Consider the following 21,149-nt stretch of genomic DNA (forward strand, 5'->3'; position numbering starts at 1 on the left):
GCCTATCACCCTCACCTTAACCTCCTTCCACCTATCGCATTTCCAACACCCCTCCCCCAAGTCCCTCCTCACTACCTTTTATCTTAGCCTGCTTGGCACACTTTCCTCATTCCTGAAGAAGGGCTCATGCCCGAAATGTTGATTCTCCTGCTCCTTGGATGCTGCCTGACCTGCTGCGCTTTTCCAGCAACACATTTTCAGCAAAGAATGAAATAAGTCTTGGGGCAGTGAAACTGGTTTTTGGTTACAATCCAAGTGATTCAGTGAAGTATTACTATCCCAGCCAATGGTAATACTGGAGAAGTCAAAACCCAGAATGAAACCTGGCTTGATAGGTCATTGAAAATTTTTCACATGAGGCTGCAGGTGTTCTTTAGCAATAGAAAATAAGTTTATTACTCAAAAGAAGAAGAACAAAGCAACATACAAGAGTTCAAATTCCTAAAATGATAACATATTTTGCACATTTATCTCAAAGAAAAGAAATTATATGTTTAGTTTAAACTATAGGAAATCCTAAAGTTTTTTGTACTGATCAAAGTGCTTGTAAATTACAGTCATTGCTGTAAAGCAGAGCATTTAATTCACACAATTCCGATTTTCTTTTGAAAAGCATTAGATTGCTGATCTGTTGTCATCCATTTTGCATTACCAAAGTACTATTTCTGTTCACGGTTTCCTGCACTATAAATCTTATCCTTATATCTTGGCAGCTGCTGAATTCCCACTGATTCTGGCAGCAAAAGGCTAACAAGATCTGATCAAAAGTGGTAATGGGTATTTGATATGGATTATTCCATGTAAAGTACGTGGCATGGTCCGTATGTATTCTTTCATTGCATAATTCATTTCTCCATTTGGCAGGGACACTGCTAAGTGAGAAAAAAAGTGATAAATTTCACCTCTGAGATACACCATGATGAACAAGGGCCCTGTGGTGGTGTAATTCACTCCATCTGATAGACTTGGCATTTTGCTTAGCTTGGTGCCATAGCCATCTGTTCAGAAGCTTCTCATTCAAAAAGGCTAGATATCAATACTTCTGTTCTTTATTTCTTTAAGTTTTTTTAAAGTAAAACTAGAAAGTAGATAATTAAAGTAAACAGGAAATGCTGGAAACATTCAAGTAGTCACACAGCACCTGAGGAGAGAACACATTGTGTAGTTTTCTTCAGGACTGGAACAGAAGAGATGTACAGGTACATTAATACAATTTTAAAAGGGAAACTTAGAGAAGAATCAGGAGCAAAATAATGTTGATAGTTCAAGAAGCATTAGCCCATTAAAGAGACCGAGTGCATATTCTAAATCACAGACATTAACTAGTCACAGAGGCATAATGATTTGCTGAGGTGTTGACTTTATCTGGTTTTAATTTCAGATTTCTAATATTTGCACCTTGTGTGTTTCTTTTTGTTTAAAGAAGTAAAGGCCCTAGGAGAATCTGGCGGGAGTTAGGAAACATGAACAAACTTTGTTGACATTGGATTACGTTTGAAAATAAGGTCATGCCTCTAGTCTGAAGTTCATAATGTCAACAGCCAAACTAGAAAATAGCAGCAACCCAAGGAAAATGACAATAAACTGTTTTTGAATATTTTTGGAATGAGGTACATGAACAGTGATATGGAGGATAAATTGGGAAATTGGTGAGGGGGATGTTAAAGCAACTTGTTACAGGAACCCAGTGTCATACTGAAGATTGTATAGAAATAGTCATCTAATCTGTACTTTATTTATTTTATGCAGAGCAGACCGCACTGAGAGTTTCAGCCTGGGGCATATACAGCAGACAGAACAGACGAAGGTATGCTGATCTAAAAGCATTCACCAGAAATGGAAAATGCTTCACATCTAGCAGTTGTTAATCAAGAACATTTGACAATGTTCTTTTTCAGAATGTATGTTACATATTAAAATTGATAGCCCACAGTGGCTCAGTGGTTCGCACTGCTGCCTCACAGCACCAGGGTCCCAGGTTCGATTCCAGCCTCGGTCGACTATCCGTGTGGAGTTTGCACGTTCTCCCAGTGTCTGCATGGATTTCCTCCGGGTGCTCCGGTTTCCTCTCACAGTCCAAAGATGTGCAAGTCAGGTGAACTGGCTATGCTAAAATTACCCATAGTGCTAGATGCATTAGTCAGAGGGAAACGGGTCTGTGTGGGTTACTCTTTGGAGGGTCGCTGTGGACTGGTTGGGCCGAAGGGCCTGTTTCCACACTGCAGGGAATCTAAAAATAAACTCCCCCAACATGTTTGAAGGTGGTGCTCTGAAAACATTTTATATGGCAATTTCACAGTTTAAATCACCAGATAAAACAAAGCTATATTCACTCTTGAATATCTTTTCATGGGGAGCCTTAATATTTTCACTGACTGGGTACACTATGACTCATTTGCTTTGATAGTCTTTTTCACGTCTTCTGATCTTTCTCAGAAGACACAGTCCCAGACTGACCACAACATTGGCAACTCATATCTGGCTGTATCGTGGAACTGCCCATGCTCCTGACGGTGACCCCAGATCAGAATTGGACCATGTGAAGTCCTCCCTACCTGAAGATACCAAAATCAACACCATTTTGTGTCAAGGTAAGATAAACAAGCAGTCAAATGCTTCTTTTTCTGATTTATAAGTTTAACTGATGGTAGTTGAGTTTCATTTCTGCTCTCCTATACATTCCATCTCTTCCTATGTTTTTTCTCCTCCTCTCCCTTTCACAATTAGCTAGCTAGTGTAATAGAAAAGAGGATCACAGACATGATAATGAAGATAACGTTAAGAAATAAGAACATCATACTATAATGGGTCATTGGTAGACATTCAAGTACAGGTTGTGAAGAACTCATGAGGAATGGCAGATATATTAAACAAGCACTATGTATCAGTCTTCCTTTGTGAAGACAATGCTCAATTGTTATAATGCAATATTAATAGCTAAACTGTTGGTATAATTATTGATGAATATATATTCCCGCCTCAGGCGACTGACTGTGTGGAGTTTGCACGTTCTCCCAGTGTCTGCGTGGGTTTCCTCCGGGTGCTCCGGTTTCCTCCCACAGTCCAAAGATGTGCAGGTAAGGTGAATCGGCCATGCTAAATTGCCCGTAGTGTTAGGTAAGGGGTAAATGTAGGGGTATGGGTGGGTTGCGCTTCGGCGGGTCGGTGTGGACTTGTTGGGCCGAAGGGCCTGTTTCCACACTGTAATGTAATGTAATGTAATCTAATCTAATATGGCTTTAGATAGAAACATAAACCTGCAAATAGGCAGATAAGCTGGTCCAAGTGATATCTATCCCAGAGTCCTTAGCAAGATGGGATATGTATTTGTGTATCTTCCATAGCTCACTGCACTCTGGGACATATAAAGGGACAAATATGGACGCCATCTTTGAACGAGGAAGCAAGATTCGCTGATGTAACTACAGGCCTATTTTGAAGTCAGTAAATAGAAAAATGCTTAATTTTATTAACTTATCATTAGAGTTGCAATTTACAATTGAACAATAAGGGACCTATGAGGGATACTAAATATACCTTTGAGAAGGATGGTGCTGTTTTATAAAGTTGAGGACATTTGTTGGAGAGGTCACCATCATTTCCCAAGATGAGGAAAAGAAAATTGCAATCTTCAGAGAGGTAACTTAGAGAAAGCTTAAATCTTAATCTACAAGATGAAAGCCATTAGTGATACCAAATTCGTAATTTATTGAGCTTCATTAAGACCTTCATTTTGGCTGGAAGACAAAAGGCAGAAACTGATTATAGGCAGACGTGGATCTGTTAGGGGACAGTTGTTATTGATGTCCTATAGGGATTGCTGCTGGAACTGCAGTTCTTTATGATATGTATTACTGATGCAGGTGTTGGGGGCGATCTGCAAACTTTTAGATATTACAGAAAATTGAACAAGGTAAGCTAAAAGTTTGGAGTCATGAAATTCAAAGCAGTAAAAGCTATAATAGAGTTTATACCAAGTTACAACAGCTGTGCTCCTGCTATAACAGGCTCTTGCTCACACAAGTTTCACTGAGGAATTACGACAATTTAAGCCTTGATATGCTTACAATAGGAAAAAGGTTGAATCACTGTTTTAGGAAAAGCACTAAAACAGATGGTGAGAAAAAAAACTTGGATGTTTTAGGGCATAATCTGTGCAAGTTCATAAGCATTGCCATGAATTGATAGCTTGGTCAAACAGTGTATTGGGCTGAACAAACCAAGGCATAATATTTTGTCCTCATACAAGACCTTGGTCAGGCCTCAGTTATGATACTATGTCCAGTTTTAGACTCCTCAGATGATGCATGTGATTGAAAATGCACTGGAAATCTTTTATGTCACCAAGTCAATTCTCGACTTGAAGCACTTTAGTTATCAAGGTAAGCACATGCAGATTTGACTAACTTTTAGGGCAATGGATCCTAAGGCATGATTTGGTTGAGATTTACAAAATAAAGAAAGGAATAGATTTTGAGGTTAACATATAAGGAATAAATCAAGTTTAAACAGAGGGACAGTTTGTTATAAAGATGTAGGTTGGAGGTGGGAGAAGAGTAGGAATTAAAGTTTTACGATCTCCAAATCCAGAATTAGGTTAGGTATTAGGAAGTAGTATATTTTCTGCCAGTTGGTGCGATGAATTCCTTCACAATAGCTGGATTTGTTTCAAACTAAAGCAGAGAACACCTCTCCAAACAAAATAAAGTACTTCATATAATTATCAAACTGATCTTTTTGACTAGTTCTAAGTTGTTGGGGATGGGTCAGTGACGATTGAAGAGCAGTTTCCTAAATTTCACAAATGGTCCAGCACTTCTAATTTTTCTCAGAACATCACACCATTTCAGGTGGGGTGACCAGGTGTAGGTTACAATACTCAAGGCATTACAATTGAGTGAGACAAAATGTTGTTTTTTCGTTGCTTGTATTGTAACATTGCTCCCAATCTTTGCTCCCCATCTGTTCACCTTCAACCTTCCTGATCCAATTTTCCCGACATCAACTTGGCCTATGTTGCACATGATGATCGAAACAAACGCTAAGTGAGATTTATTTTCAAGAAACTAAAATACATCGAGTAAAATGAACACTAGTTTTAATAATATTTTCCTGAGAGCAAAGATGATTTGACGGAATTAAAATCCCACAACAGCTGTTCTGCCTAAAGTTTTAGACTAGCACAGCAAGGAAGGAGGACATTGAGGCCACCATGTCTGCCCTTGCAAGTGAAAGACTAGTCTAATCAGTCCCACGCCTCAGGTCTTTCCCCAGAAGCTTATAATATTTTCTAAGTGTATGTTCAAATTTTTTTTAAAACATTCTTACTGAGTTTGCCTCCATATCTCTTTCAGGCAATTTGTTCCATATCATTCAAACGTGATGTAGAAAAGTCCTGTCCCTTAAGTTTCTTTTGCCATATACTGTCAACTGGTAGCATCCAATTACTGACCCAGGTTGTACCGGAAACAATTTCTTCCTATTTACACTATCAAAACCATTCACTATTTTGAACACTGCTTACATTTCCCTGCATTCAACTCCAGTCCAGGAAAACAATCACATTTTAAAATTCTCTACATGTAACTGAAGCCATTCACATACATGTACACATTTACACATATTGAGATTTCTTTAAAAAATGGTGATTACCTCAGGGTGTGCTCTACACTTCTTCAGGGCATCTCCATATAATTTATTGGGACTTGAGGAGGAAAACAACTCTTGAAATATTACGTAGAATAAACCTCCTGAAAAGATATTATATTTTAATAGAATAAGGAAAAACGAGAATGTAACATTTCACTATGAAATAAATTAAATGTTTTCCCAAAAAAGATATGCTCAAATTGTTACAACCAAGACTGGAGGGGGGCAATGTCACTTTAGTCTCACCACTTCATGGGTCACAATATAAAATAAAAGTTACCAAGGTGGCCAATTTAATATACTGTCTATTGTTGGGTTTCAAAGAACAAGATCTATCAATCAGTTTCTTAATAAACACAGTTACGGGACATTGAGGTCCTACTGGATTGGGCGGGGGGTGTGTTTTAAAAAATTCTCAAGGTCAGGTTCGTAGGAGAGTAGTCTGACACAGAACAAACGACCAAGAGGCGAGTCTGCTAGAATATGGGCATTTTATTCCCCGCAGCGTCGCCAGAACGGGTCTGGCTTATACTCACTCTACATGTTACCAAAACTGGGAGCCGTCAGTTCTCGTAGAGCGGTTGCCAACAACCCACGCTCGGCGGTTAAACGTAACCCCGGAGCAGACTCACCGAACTGGAGACTTTTCCAGCTGATATACTCTTTTCCAGATATAAACATTCATGTGAACAGCAGAGCAAGGCTAAAAAACACATTCCATTCTGGTTACATACAGATAAGAAGATTCACACGGGACTAAGCAACACCTCCATTCCGGTTAGATTCACACATGTATTGGGACATAATTTTTTAACCGTTTCACCACATTCCACTGCTTGGAATTTTACACCACAGGGTGGGGAGGAGTGGTCTAGAGGAGGGGGTTTCCTCTTCTGAAGAGGTCCAATAGAGGAAGCTATGCCACCAGACTCTGCCAGCCTGGCCGGAGGTTGCCACCCAAATCAGTGGCACGTTCACAGTGCAAAGCAAAAACCTTCTCCAATCCACCAGGGATAGAGCCACACTATGCCCTATCACTCCCAATATCGCATGAAACATCATCCCCCATCAACCTCTCACACCTCTAACCTGCATGCCCTCTATCCTGCCTCAGTCCTTTGAAACATCTCATTTCTTTTTTCCACACGCACAACAGCTGTGCCACCTAAGGAAATTTCATTCATTCCCTAGTTTTTCTCATTACATGTGATGACAACCATAACGGTAGAGAAAGCCAACATTTAAAAAAAAAAATGTGCTTTTAAAATTCGTGGACTGAAATGAGAAAGAACTGTTTTATCTTATTTGAGGGAATCACTTGGCCCGTGCAAGAGAAGACGGGAACAGTTTATGCGGAGAAACAAGTAAGTACCAATCTGCATGCCAATGGTGCTCTTTAATTACCCCTACTGTCACTCTCAATCATTACATTTGACTGCTAAACTCAGGCTGTGATGGCTTCTTCCTCTTTTGTCTTGCAGGTTCCATTAGCTGTTGAAGAAACACCCAGCTCCTTCAAAAGTGTCCCGCTGGAGCTCTGAAGACAAGATGACCAAGGCCTCAGAGGAAGCAACATTAAGGTCACTTCCATCAGCTCAGAGGTAACCATAAGAATAGAAAGTGTGGATGAAGAGGACAGTACAGAGGAAGTTTTAATTTCATTCAGTTTAAAAGTGCACAGTTTGCATGGTTTCATTTAAAAGACTAGATAGAGGTTTACTCACAGTTTAAAAGAGCAGAGGTAGTTTAACTGTACCTAAACCCATGCTACAATTGCTCTGGGAGAGTTTCATTGGGACAGTGTTTAGGATGCTTTACCTTCTCTTCAAAAGAGCACAGAGAGCTTTATTCTATATTTGAGAGAGCAGAGGGACTTTAATTTCAGTTTAAAGCTGAGATGGCAATTTATTCTCAGTTTAGAAGAGTACAGAAAGCTTTACTTTGTATCTAATCCTCCACTGTAACTGGTCTGGGAGTGTTTGACAGGTACATTGTAGAGAGCGCTTTACTTTCTGTTTGAAAGAGTAGACGGAGCTTTCCTTTCTGTTTAAGAGAATACAGGAAGCTTTATTTTCAAAAGGCAAATTACTACGGATGCTGGAATCTGAAACCAAAAGAGAAAATGCTGGAAAATCTCAGCAGGTCTGGCAGCATCTGTAAGGAGAGAAAAGAGCTGACGTTTCGAGTCTAACTGACCCTTTGTCAAAGCTTTGACAAAGGGTCAGTTTAGCTTTATTTTCAGTTTGAAAGAGTAGACAGAGATTCACTCTTAGTTTAAGAGTAGAGAAAGCTTCACTTTGTATACAGCATTTGTCCTGGGAATGTCTGATGGGGACAGTACAGAGAAAGCTTCATTTGCAATTTAAAAGAATAGAGGGAGCTTTACTTTGCAAATAACCCTGCACTAGTATGGGAGATACCCTTGACTTATTGTACCGGGACACCATGGTTGGCAGGTGCCTCTATTTAAACTATTCCTCTTAAGGATGGATAAATGGCTGTCTGTTTGCTGTACATGCCATATGTTTGCCACATATGGAGCTGGCACACAGATTACGGAACTGACGTACCACAATGCTGGACAGCAAGATGTGTATCCCTGAGATAGAGGACTGTTTGGCAGTAAGGCAAGCTGCTCGATTTGGGGACTGCACTAATTGACATGGCAAAACAAGACAAGGCTGCTGTGAGCATGCAGGTAGCTGCTAAATGAACAAACTCTCAGAAAGGAATTAAGCATCCCTTAGATGCTGTCTAGTCTAGTCTGTGAGCGGAGAGTCTGACTCTGCGAAAATTGCCCTTGTTGCATTTTTCCAATGTTAATTGCTAGTGTGTCATGAAATGCAAACCTTTTCTTCCATACCGTACTGCCAGTGAATTGTTGATATCCCAGTTGGACATGATGGCAATACCAATAGAGGTGTGCATGAGCCAGTTGCCCTCTGATCATGCCATTGACTGAAGTTTGACCAGAGACACCATAAAAGTTGTTCAGAGCAAGCTGCAAACTAAATTTGCCTGGTATCTACTCTGGTTTCCCATTGAAACTTCCCTATGTCGACCTTGTTTGTAAATTAGGTAATATGAGAGATTGAATATTAACGATGTGAGTGGTGTTATTAAAAAGGTGTTTAGCAGGCATTGATCCCAAATGGTATCTCACTGCTGTCTACGGCACTTATGATAAGTATGAAAAATTCAGTAAGCTGGAATTTCGGAGGCTGAGGGGTGACCTTACAAAGGTTTATAAAATCATGAGAGACATGGATATGGTGAATAGCCAAGGTATTTTTCCCAGGGTAGAGGAGTCCAAAACGAGAGGGCATAGCTTTAAGGTGAGAGGGGAATGATTTATCCTTGAAATAAACACCCTTCAGTCTATCAGTCCCACTGTTCATTTATCTGTCTCTACCTGTCATTCCTATCAGACTTACTGGTCCTAACATCTACCTTTCCCTTAATCCCTCCACTTGCTGACCTGCTGCTCTGGTTCCCTTAAACTCTAGTTTAAACTCTCCCGAGTAGCACTAGCAAACCTCCCTGTGAGGATATTGGTTCCCTTCGGTTTAGATGCATCCTTTCTCTCTTGTAGAGGTCACCCCTATCCCATAGGAGGTCCCAATGATGCAAGAACCCGGAACTCTGCTCTACACACCAGCTCCTTAGCCACACATTCACCTATCCTATCTTTCTATTCCTTGCCTCACCAGCACAAGGCACTGGTAGTAATTCAGAGATAACTACTCTTGAGCTCCAGTGTTTCAACCTCTTTTCTCACTACACTCACTCCGCAGAACCTCATCCCTCTTTCTAACCATGTCGTTGGTACCATGTGCATAACAACCTCTCGCTGCTCACTTTCTCCCTTAAGAATTTCATGCCACCATTCAGAGATGCTTTTGACCCTGGCACCAAAGAAACAACACTCTATCCTGGAGTCCTGAATGTGGCCACTGAAATGCCTGTCTGTGCCCATAAGTAGCTAGTCTCCTACCACTATCACTTGCTTGCACTTTGCCCAGCCCTTCTCTACAGCAAAGCCAGCTGCTGTTCCACAGGTTTGTCTGCTGTTGTTATACTCCTGTTGTTATTCTCCTGAGAAGCTACTCCCCACCCTCCCTTCGGTAGAATCTAAAACCTATTAGAGAGGGGAATAGCCACAGGAGACTCCTGTATTATCTGCCTGCCTCTCCTGAGTCACCCATCTATCTGACTGAACCTGCGGTGTGTCTACCTCCCCATTACTAGTGTCTATCACACTCTATACACCCTGTATGCTCCTCAGTGCATGCAACCATCACGTGAACCAAACTACATGTGGAGTTGCAGCTGGTTACCTCTCCCATAGACATACTCGTCAGGGAGACTGGATTGGTCCCTGATCTCCCACATCTGGCAGGACGATTACACCTGACTGCCATCTCTTCCCTTTTACTTTGCCTTTTGCATGCTTGCCTTTCTTATCGAAGCCTGGTATTCACCTAAGCCTGCACTTATTCCAGCCAGCAGCACTTCTACTATAGCAGTCTCTCTACCGCAGCAGTCCATCTCAAAATATTTTGCTGGTAATTTCTAATTAACTGGTTACTGAAACTACAATGCAATCTTTACAACAGACTAAGTACCTTCCAGGCTACAACAATTTTCTAATAGCCTCTCTCAATCTTTCTCTCCTTTTTTTTCAGTTAGAGGAAGAGGGAGAGATGATAACACTAAGCAATGTAATTAAAATACTTCCACAAGTTATATCCGAAAGTCAGTTATTTGTAAGGATTACAAATACCAATTGGAGTAAGCCAATCAGCTCTTTTAGACTGCTCTGCCATTCAAAAGTATATCACTAAGTGCTTTGCCACTGGCACACAACAGTGAAGTGAAATAGAGCCATAGAATCATCAATTCATGCAACATGGAAACAGATCCTTCAGTCCAAGTCGACCCACTTTCCCAAACAAAGCTAGTCCCACTTGTCTGTCTTTAGTCTGTATCCCTCTAAATATTTCCTATTCGTGTACCTGTCTAAATATCTCTTAAATGCTGTAACTGTACCTGCTTTGACCACCTCCTCTGGCAGTTCAGACAGTAGCTCAGTGGTTAGCGCTGCTGTCTTAGAGTGCCAGGGGCCAGAGTTTGATTCCAGCCTTGGGGGTCTGTCTGTGTGGACTTTGCACATTCTCCCCATGTCTGCATGGATTTCCTCTGGGTGCTCTGGTTTCCTCCCACAGTCCAAAGATGTGCAGATTAGGTGGATTGGCCATGGGAAATGCAGAGTTATAGGGATAGGGTAGGGGGGTAGGTCTTGATGGGATGCTTTCAGAGGGTCAGTGTGGACTTGATGGGCTGAATGGCCTGTTTCCACACTGTAGGGATTCTATGATTCATTCCACGCACAAACTATCCTCTGTGTGAAAAAGTTGCCCCTCAAATCTTTTTTAAATCTTTCCCTTCTCACCTTACAAATGTGTCCTCTAGATTCATAGTCACATGGTTGTATAGCACAGAAGTGGACCCTTCATTCCAACTCGTCCATGCTGACCAGATATCCTAAATTAGTCTAGTCCTATTTGCCAGCATTTGGCCCATAACCCTCTAAACCCTTCCTATTCATATGCCCATCCAGTTGTCTTTTAAAGGTTGTAATTGTACCAGCCTCCCTCATTTCTTCAGGATGCTCATTCCATACACACACTACCCTCTGCGTAAAAAAGATGCTCCTTAGGTCCCTTTTACATTTTCTCTCTCTTACCTAAAACCCATTATCTCTCTCTTTGGATTCCCCAACTCTGGGAAAAATAACTTGGCTATTCACCCTATCCATGCTCCTATGATTTTATAAACTCCTATAAAGTCATCCCTCAGCCTCGATGCTCCTAGGAAAATAGGTCCAACCTATCCAGCCACTCCTTATAATGTAAACCCTCCAAGTCCCAGTAACATCATTTTAAATCTTTTCTGCACCCCCTTCAATTTAATATAATTCTTCCTATAGCAGGGGGACCAGAACTGTATATAGTACCCCAAGTGCAGACTCACCAACATCTTGTCCAACTGCAACATGATGTCCCAACTCCAACACTCAATGTTCTGAGCAATGAAAACAAGCATGCCAAATACATAGAATTGAAAAGTGTGGTGCTGGAAAAACACAGCAGGCCAGGCAGCACCCGAGGAACAGGAGAATCGACGTTTCGGGCATAAGCCCTTCTTATGCCCGAAACGTCGATTCTCTTGCTCCTCGGAAGCTGCCTGGCCTCTTGTGTTTTTCCAGTACCACCCTTTTCAACTCTGGTCTCCAGCATCTGCAGTCCTCACTTTCTCCATGCCAAATACATAGTTTACCATCCTGTCTCCCAGTGATGCAACTTTCAAAGAACAATGTACTTCAAACCATAGGTCTCTCTGTTCAATAACACTAAGTAAGGCCTGACCATTAAATGAACAAGTCCTGCACTTGGTTGGCTTACCAAGGTGTAATATCGCGCATTTATCCAAACTAAACTCCACCTGCCATTCCTCGGCCCATTGATCAAGATCTCTTTAATCTTAGGTAACCTTCTTCACTGTCTGCTATACCACCAATTGTGGTGTCATCCACAAACACACTAACCACGCTACCTAAATTCCTAAATCCAAATCGTTTATATAAATACTAGTTACCATATTTTTAAATATGCTTTTCCACTTTAACAAGAGAATACTTTGTCACTGTTTCCATTGCTTATGTTCCTGTCCAGGGGCAGAGTCTGTCTTCTCTCAAAGCTCAACTAAATACGGTAACTCAAATCCACAGTGCTTGTATGAGTGGCTCCTGAGAAAACATTAACCTTGCTTTAACCTCTTAACTTATATAGAGACTGGTTAAACAGAGTGCAAATGCTAATGGGCTCACATACAGCTGTTGCCCAAATGTGGAACTTGCTAGGAGATTTTATTTCTGAAGTGCTTTGTCATAGATCCTGTCTCAGAAATGTGCTATGTCTTATAATTTTAAGATTAGTGTCTAATCAGCAGATACACTGCATTCAAAATTTGCAAATGTTATCTTTCTTTTGCAAGTAATGAACAACAACGATCAAAAATTAAAATAATGTTCAGTATTCAACAAATTGCTTTTCTGAAATGGTTAATTGTTATTAAATCAAACCTCACCTCCTCACCGAGGAGAAAGTGAGGACTGCAGGTGCTGGAGATCAGAGTCGAGAGTGCGGTGCTGGAAAAGCACAGCAGGTCAGGCAGTATCAGAGGAGCAGGAGAATCGATTTTTTGGGCACAAGCCTTTCATAAGGAACATCCTGATGAAGGGCTTATGCCCGAGATATCGATTCTCCTGCTCCTCGGATGCTGCCATCCCTCATCTTTTCCTCTGCTGCATCAAGAACTGTATTGGCACTGCCTCATGTCCCATCAGGAACTCGAACAGTTCATCCACTTCACAGATACCTTCCACCTCAGCATCAAATTCACCTGGACCACCTCGGACACCTCCCTCCCCTTCTTCGGCCTCTGTGTCTCCATCTCTGGCAACCAACTCAGCACCTACATCTATTACAAATCCACCGGCTGCCACAGCTACCTTGATTACACCTCCTCCTACCCCACTCTCCTGCAAAAACATGATCTCATACTCCCAATTCCTCTGCCCCTGCTGGATCTGCTCCCAAGATGAGCAATTCTACTCCATGATATCCCAGATGTCCACCTACTTCATGATTTGGAGATGCCGGTGTTGGACTGGGGTGTACAAAGTTAAAAATCACACAACACCAGGTTATAGTCCGACAGGTTTAATTGGAAACACTAGCTTTTGGAGCGCAGCTATGCTCTGAAAGCTAGTGCTTCCAATTAAACCTGTTGGACTTTAACCTGGTGTTGTGTCTCCGCAACTCCCTCATTAGGCCCACACCCCCCACCAACCCCTCCTCCACAGCTGGATCCTTCCTCTGCAGCCACAGGTGGTGCAAAACTTGTCCCCACACCTCCCCCCTCACCACCATGCAAGCCCCAAAGAATCATTCCAAGTCTAGAAGAGATTCACATGCATTTCCTTTAACCTGATTTATTGCATTCATTGCTCTCGATGTGGTCTCCTCTACATCAGACAGACCCAGCGCAAACTCAGGATCAGTTCAGGGAACATTTATGGTCCATATGCTCCAATTAACCCCACCTTCCAGTTGCTATCCATTTCAACTATCCCTCCCCCTTTCATTCTCTTGACAACATGCCTATTCTGGGCCTCCTCCACCATCAACATAAGGCTACACGTAAACTGGAAGAAGAACAGCTCATCTTCTGCCTCGGGAACTTACACCATACAGCCTTAATATCGAATTCACCAGCTTCTAAAATCTTCCCATCCCTCGTCTCATCTCAGGCCAAGCCCTCCCTCTCCAGCCCGTCTCCTTCCTCTGACCAAACTTGTCCAACTTCCTTCCTATCTATCCATTCCACCCTTCCAATTGTCCAATCGCAACCACCTCCTACCTGGATCCACATATTGCCATCCCACCCACCTTTCTTCCAGCCCCACCTCCCTCCCTCTTTTTTTGTTCACAGCCCCCTTCACCTCCTCCAGTTCTGATGAAAGGTTCTGACCCGAAACATCAACTGCCCTCCTCCTCTGATGCAGCTTGATTTGCTGTGCTTTTTCCAGCCTACTCTTTATTTATAATGCGGGTATAACAAAACTAAGTGTACACATTAATGCCAATTAACCTACAGTATGATGAATGTCTCTTTGAACTTGTGTCTTCATTAACTCCTAAAAATGATTTTGGAACATGCTAATCTGGTCATGGCATTAACTCCATTTTCTTGCCTCCCGCTATACCCTTGATCCCCTTGAGATCAAAAATCTAACCCATCCTTAAGATGTTCAATGATCCAGCCTCCATTGCTCCAGTGGAGAATTCTAAAAAGTAACAAACATTTCTCTTAATCTCGTTTAATTGGGAGGTCCCTTATTCAGAAACTGTGACCCCCCTCCACCACCAGGTGAAACATCCTTTCAGAATGTATCCCGTCAAGCTCCCTGGGGATGTTAAGGGCTACAGTTTTGTGTCACAATAAAAGAAGCAAAGAGGTGCAATGAGCCATCTCCATCTTTAAGAAAGAGCATGACTTATCAGTTTACATTTTGAATTCTACATTTCCATCTACTCCCAATAAACTTTGATTGGGACTTTGTAAAGAGACAAAAAATTTTGGTCATGTTCTGTGAAGATATGTTTATAAAAGTCAGAAAGTCATTTGAAACAGTGACCTAAATACATCACTTGCAAGAAAACCATGTGACTTCAATCATGTCCCTGGCAGGGTGTTAATGAATGGAATGTTTACACTACTCAGTTTACAAACAGACTAGATGGTGTTAATTTAGCTACTAACCTCGCATCAGCTCAGGCAAATCAGTAGTTCAGTTCAGAAGGGAGAATAATTTTTTCTAAGCAGAATCAGAAGTCCAATTTAGAAGAGAGGACAGTGGAAAATCAAGTTTTAGTGCTGGGGAACCAGTCACCCTAGCCAAAATGTTGTTAGTTTATGGAGCTTCCAAGCTCGGAGAACATGTATTGAAGTTGTTAGAACTGATGCTTAGGCTAGCAAAATTTAAAACAAGGGTTCACACCATCAGACTCAAAAAGGAATTAAAGAACTGCCTCATCAGTTCAAACAGAAATTGGGGGCATCAGTGAACTAAGAAATTAAACAGTTGAGATATTGCAATATGTCCAGTGAATTAAGTATCTGCAATAGGGTATTATTCGGAATTAGGATGAAACATTGTTTTACCATTTGTGTCTTCTGCACAATTACTGCCAATCCTGCTGAGTTTCTCCAGCAATTTCTATTTTTGTTTCAGATGTTCAGCATCTACAGTTCTATGTTTTATTATATAATTATTCTAGTCTCATTTTTCAACACTTCACACACAGCCTTGTGTGCCTTGGCATTGCAAGTGCACTTCTAATTACCTCAAAATAAGCGTTTATGGCTCTCCCACCCTTACAGGCAATGAGTTCTAGATTCCCACAACTCTGGGTGAAAAGTTTTCCTAATTTCTTCTAAATCTTCTGCTCCTTACCTTAAACTTATGCCTCTTGGTCACTGATCATTCCATCAACAGGAAATGTTTCTTCCTGTCTACCCTATTCCTGCCCCTCATAATCTTATACATTTCAATCATGTCGCCTGTTCATCTCCTCTGATCGAAGGAAAACAACCCTGGTCTGTCCAATCTTTCTTCATAACTGAAACTCTCCAGTTGAGACAACATCCTGGTTAATCTCCATTGCACCCTACCAAGTGCGATCATGTAACATGGATTCCTGAGCAGCACACAATACTCCAGCTGTGGCCAAAACATCATTTCATACAGTTCCAGCACAGCCTCCGTGTTTTTAAACTCTATGCTTCGGCCAATAAAGGCAAGTATCCCAATATGACATCTTAACCATTTTATTCACTTGTCATGATACCTTAAAGGATCTGTGTACAATGCAAACTGAGGTCCCCTTGGTCCTACCCGGGGTTCTGCCAACCAATATGTATTCCTTATCTTGTTTATTCTGTCCAAATGCATCACTCATCTGTATTAAAATCCACTTGCTACTGATCAGCCCATCTAACCAGTCTGTCTACATCCTCCTGTAACCTAAGACTATCCTCCTCACTATTTACTATTCCACCAATTTTTGCATCATCTCCTAACTTACTAATCAACCTTCTTAAATTCATATCAAACTAATTTATATAAACCCCAAAAAGCAAGTAGGCCAATACTGGCCCCTGTGGACCCCACTTATCAAAACTTCCAGCTGGAAAAATATCGCTCAACACTCACCCTCTGCCACTCTGTCAATTGTGGATCTAATTTGCTAAATTTCCATGGTTCCCATGGGCTCTTACCTTTGTCAGTCTTCCATTTGGGACCTTATAAAAAGCCTTGCTGAAATCTGAGTAGACTACATCAATGCATTGCCCTTCTCTACATACCTGGTCACCTCTTTGAAAAGTTCAATCAATTTAGTCAGACATGAGATCCCTTAGCAAAAGTATTCTGACAGTTCTTATATGATCCTTGCCTCTCCAAATGTAGATTAACTCTATTCTCAGAATTGTTACCAACAGTTTCCCTACCACTGAGGTCAGACTGACTGGCCTATTGTTTCTTGGTTTATCCCTTGGTCCGTTCCAGAATAATGCCACCAAATTGTCTGTGGCTGGAAAATATTGAAAATTTTTGCCATCTGCTATTTCCTGCCTTCTCTCAATCAACAATCTGGAATGTATTTCATCTGGCCCTGGATTAATTCTTCACTTTCAAACCTGCCAGAGCACTCAAACTTCCTCCTTTTGTATGTTAATTTCTTTAACTGTATCACAGACCTTCTCCTTGATTTCTATACTCATATTGTCTCTCTCTCTCTAATGAATACTAACACAAAATATTCATTTAGAACCCTACCTACATTCTCTAGTTCCATACACAAACAACTATTGTGGCCCAACTCTTTCCCTTGTTTTCTTTTACCTTTATTGTACCTGTTATGCTCTCTTGTCAAAGAACATCTGCAGTCTCTTGTGAATATTTTTTGGTGATTAACTACCACATTAATCAACTTAAAAAATTAATATGATCTATCAAACCAGGTATTGCTATGTAATCTGACTTACCCAGTATTACAATCAACTGGAATTATAACACCTTGCCTAACATGCAATGATCTTTGCTTTAAAAATATTCAATGATCCTACTTCTGCTACTTCATGAGGAAGATAGTTTGAAGGTTAGTTCTAGGAGAAAAAGCATTCCAAAAAGGCTTATTTTAAAACTGTCTGCTCCCCCCCCCGCCACTTAGTTTCTTACCCACAAGAGGAATAATCTTTTCTATGACTACCATATAGAATCTTATGCATTTCAAGCAAGTGAACCCCCACTCTTCTAAACTCTAGTAGAAAGAAGTTCAGCCTGTTCAATGTTTCCCCTTAAGACAACCAGCTCACATTCCAAAAATCAATGTAGTAAGTCTCTTCTGAACTGCCTCCAATGCATTTACATCCTTCCTTATATATAAAGAGACCAAAACTGCTACAGTATGAGACATGTGGTCTCACCAATGTCTTGTATAACTGAAGCACAACATCCTTATTTTTATGGTCTATTCCTCTTGTAACAAAAAGGATAGGATCCCATTAGGCTTCATGATTATATGCTGTATTTGCATTCTAATGTTTTGCAATTCATATATTGATAACCAAAATCACTCTGAACAACAGAATTCAGCAATCATTCTTCACTTAAATAATCATGTACTCTTCCATACTTCTTACATTGGATAAGGTGGTGTTATGCAGTCAAAACTGAAGAAAACAGTGCTTTGGAACTTTTGTGCTATGATCTGAAGTGATTTTAAAGTCCACAGCTTTAACTTTAAAAAGAATTAGCCTGTTGCTTGTCCATTATTACAAGCAGATGGAATTATAACACTTGAGTTAAAAGAGCAGTCACCTACTGTTGAAATATTGTGAGGGATAGACCATCTGCGATAGATAATCTTCAATAATGATCTAGCCATCTGTTCTTTCAGTTTTAAAATCTCTGTTTTCTGGGGCCATAATGGTTTATTCTGACAGCTGAGCACATATTGAATGCTTGGGTGAGTTTCAAAACCAACAGAAGCACTTAGCTGAGCAGATAATTATATACACAGTTTGACGAACAGTTTAAAGGATTAGTTGTCTTTGTGGTGGCTTTTAATGTGGTTCTTTGTTTTAACAACTTAATGATCACTTGGGATTTAACATTTTTTGCAATGGGTTGGGAATTTGTGTTTTCTGTGTAGTATGAATGATGGTATGCCCAAGCGCCAGTTCTATTGAAATATTCATTTTTTTAACATTCATTTCAAAGATTTGCTATTACTTTACATGGCTCCCAAGGTCTGTCTATGATGGATACTGGGTGAATGGCTGTAGATGATACATTGTTGAGAAGGAGTGAAAGTGAAGGGGTTTAAGAACAATGGGGAGAGATAGGTTGATATCCCAGAAAACCATAGTTGGCTTTCTAAACTTCCGGCCTTGGTGCCCACATTTTTCTGGTGCTGCCTTGGGCCTGTCTAAGTGGCAGACCTGAACCTTACCCATCCATGTCTCTTAGAGATATAGCAGGTCATAGAGTTATAGAGATGTACAGCATGGAAACAGACCCTTCGGTCAAAGCTGTCCATGCTGACCAGATATCCCAACCCAATCTAGTCCCACCTGCCAGCACCCAGCCCATATCCCTACAGATCCTTGCTCTTCATATACCCATCCAAATGCCTCTTAAATGTTGCAATTGTACCAGCCTCCACCACATCCTCTGGCAGCTCATTCCACATGCATACCATCCTCTGCGAGAAAAAGTTGCCCCTTGGGTCTCTTTTATATCTTTCCCCTCTCACCCTAAACCTATGCCCTCTAGTTCTGGACTCCCTGACACCAGGGAAAAGACTTTGTCTATTTATCCTAACCACGTCCCTCATAATTTTGTAAACCTCTATAAGGTCACCCCTCAGCCAGGCTCCAGGGAAAACAGCCCCAGTCTGTTCAGCCTCTCCCTAAAGTTCAAATCCTCCAACCCTGGCAACATCCTTGTAAATCTTTTCTGAACCCTTTCAAGTTTCACAACATCTTTCCGATAGGAAAGAGACCATAATTGCACGCAATATTCCAACAGTGGCCTAACCAATGTCCTGTACAGCCGCAACATGACCTCCCAACTCCTGTACTCAATACTCTGACCAATAAAGGAAAGCATACCAAACGCCTTCTTCACTATCCTATCGACCTGCGATTCCACTTTCAAGGAGTTATGAACCTGCACTCCAAGGTTTCTTTGTTCAGCNCAGTTCTGTATCCAAATGGCTAGTTCTCCCTGTATTCCATGAGATCTAACCTTGCTAACCAGTCTCCCATGGTGAACCTTGTCAAATGCCTTACTGAAGTCCAAATAGATCACATCTACTGCTCTGCCCTCATCAATCTTCTTTGTTACTTCTTCAAAAAACTCAATCAAGTTTGTGAGACATGATTTCCCAAGCACAAAGCCATGATGACTATCCCGAATCAGTCCTTGTCTTTCCAAATACATGTACATCCCTCAGGATTCCCTCCATCAACTTGCCCACCACCGAGGTCAGGCTCACTGGTCTATAGTTCCCTGGCTTGTCCTTACCACCCTTCTTAAACAGTAGCACCACGTTTGCCAACCTCCAGTCTTCCGGCACCTCACCTGTGACTATCGATGATACAAATATCTCAGCAAGAGGCCCAGCAATCACTTCTTGAGTTTCCCACAGAGTTCTCCAGTACACCTGATCAGGTCCTGGGGATTTATCCACCTTTAACCGTTTCAAGACATCCAGCACTTCCTCCTCTGCAACCTGGACATTTTGCAAGATGTCACCATTTATTTCCCTACAGTCTATATCTTCCATATCCTTTTCCACAGTAAATACTGATGCAAAATATCTATTTAGTATCTCCCCCATTTTCTGTGGCTCCACACAAAGGCCGCCTTGCTGATCTTTGAGGGGCCGTATTCTCTCCCTAGTTACCCTTTTGTCCCTAATATATTTGTAAAACCCCTTTGGATTCCCTTTAATTCTATTTGCCAAAGCTATCTCATGTCGCCGTTTTGCCCTCCTGATTTCTCTCTTAAGTATACTCCTACTTTCTTTCTACTCTTCTAAGGATTCAGTCGATCTATCCTATCTATACCTGACATGCTTCCTTCTTTTTCATAACCAAATCCTCAATTTCTTTAGTCATCCAGCATCCCCTATAGTTACCAGCCTTCCCTTTCACCCTGACAGGAATATACTTTCTCTGGATTCTTGTTATCTCGTTTCTGAAGGCTTCCCATTTTCCAGCAGTCCCTTTACCTGCAAATATCTGCCTCCAATCACCTTTTGAAAGTTCTTGCCTAATACCGTCAAAATTGGCCTTTCTCCAATTTAGAACTTCAACTTTCAGATCTGGTCTATCCTTTTCCATCACTATTTTAAAATGAATAGAATTATGGTCACTGGCCCCAAAGTGCTCGCCCACTGACACCCCAGTCATCTGCCCTGCCTTATATCCCAAGAGGAGGTCAAGTTTTGCACCTTCTCTAGTACGTACATCCACATACTGAATCAGAAAATTGTCTTGTACACACTTAAGAAATTCCTCTCCATCTAAACCTTTAACACTATGGCAGTCCCAGTCGATGTTTGGAAAGTTAAAATCCCCTACCAATTATTCTTACAGATAGCTGAGATCCCCTTACAAGTTTGTTTCTCAATTTCCCTCTGACTATTGGAGGGTCTATAATACAATCCCAATAAGGTGATCATCCCTTTCTTATTTCAGTTCCACCCAAATAACTTCCCTCGATGTATTTCCAGGAATATCCTCCCTCAGCACAGCTGTAATGCTATCCCTTATCAAAAACTCCACTCCCCCTCCTCTCTTGC

The 21,149-nt window shown here is 41.2% G+C and overlaps 1 protein-coding gene across 2 annotated transcripts in view; it reads right to left on the minus strand.

The window, feature by feature from the left end:
• timm21 (translocase of inner mitochondrial membrane 21) overlaps nt 1-21,149 on the minus strand; it is a 46,333-nt gene that overhangs the window by 14,134 nt on the left and 11,050 nt on the right. For both annotated transcript variants that reach the window (XR_006311424.1, XM_043688450.1), the window contains exon 3: nt 5,653-5,750. Coding sequence is in view for 1 of the 2 variants with exons in the window: in XM_043688450.1 (XP_043544385.1) it covers nt 5,653-5,750 (98 nt within the window). In the remaining variant the exon portion in view is untranslated. The remainder of the gene's footprint in view (nt 1-5,652; nt 5,751-21,149) is intronic.

Source organism: Chiloscyllium plagiosum, chromosome 4 (genome assembly GCF_004010195.1).
Source record: "Chiloscyllium plagiosum isolate BGI_BamShark_2017 chromosome 4, ASM401019v2, whole genome shotgun sequence".
In the NCBI taxonomy this organism is placed as follows: domain Eukaryota; kingdom Metazoa; phylum Chordata; class Chondrichthyes; order Orectolobiformes; family Hemiscylliidae; genus Chiloscyllium; species Chiloscyllium plagiosum.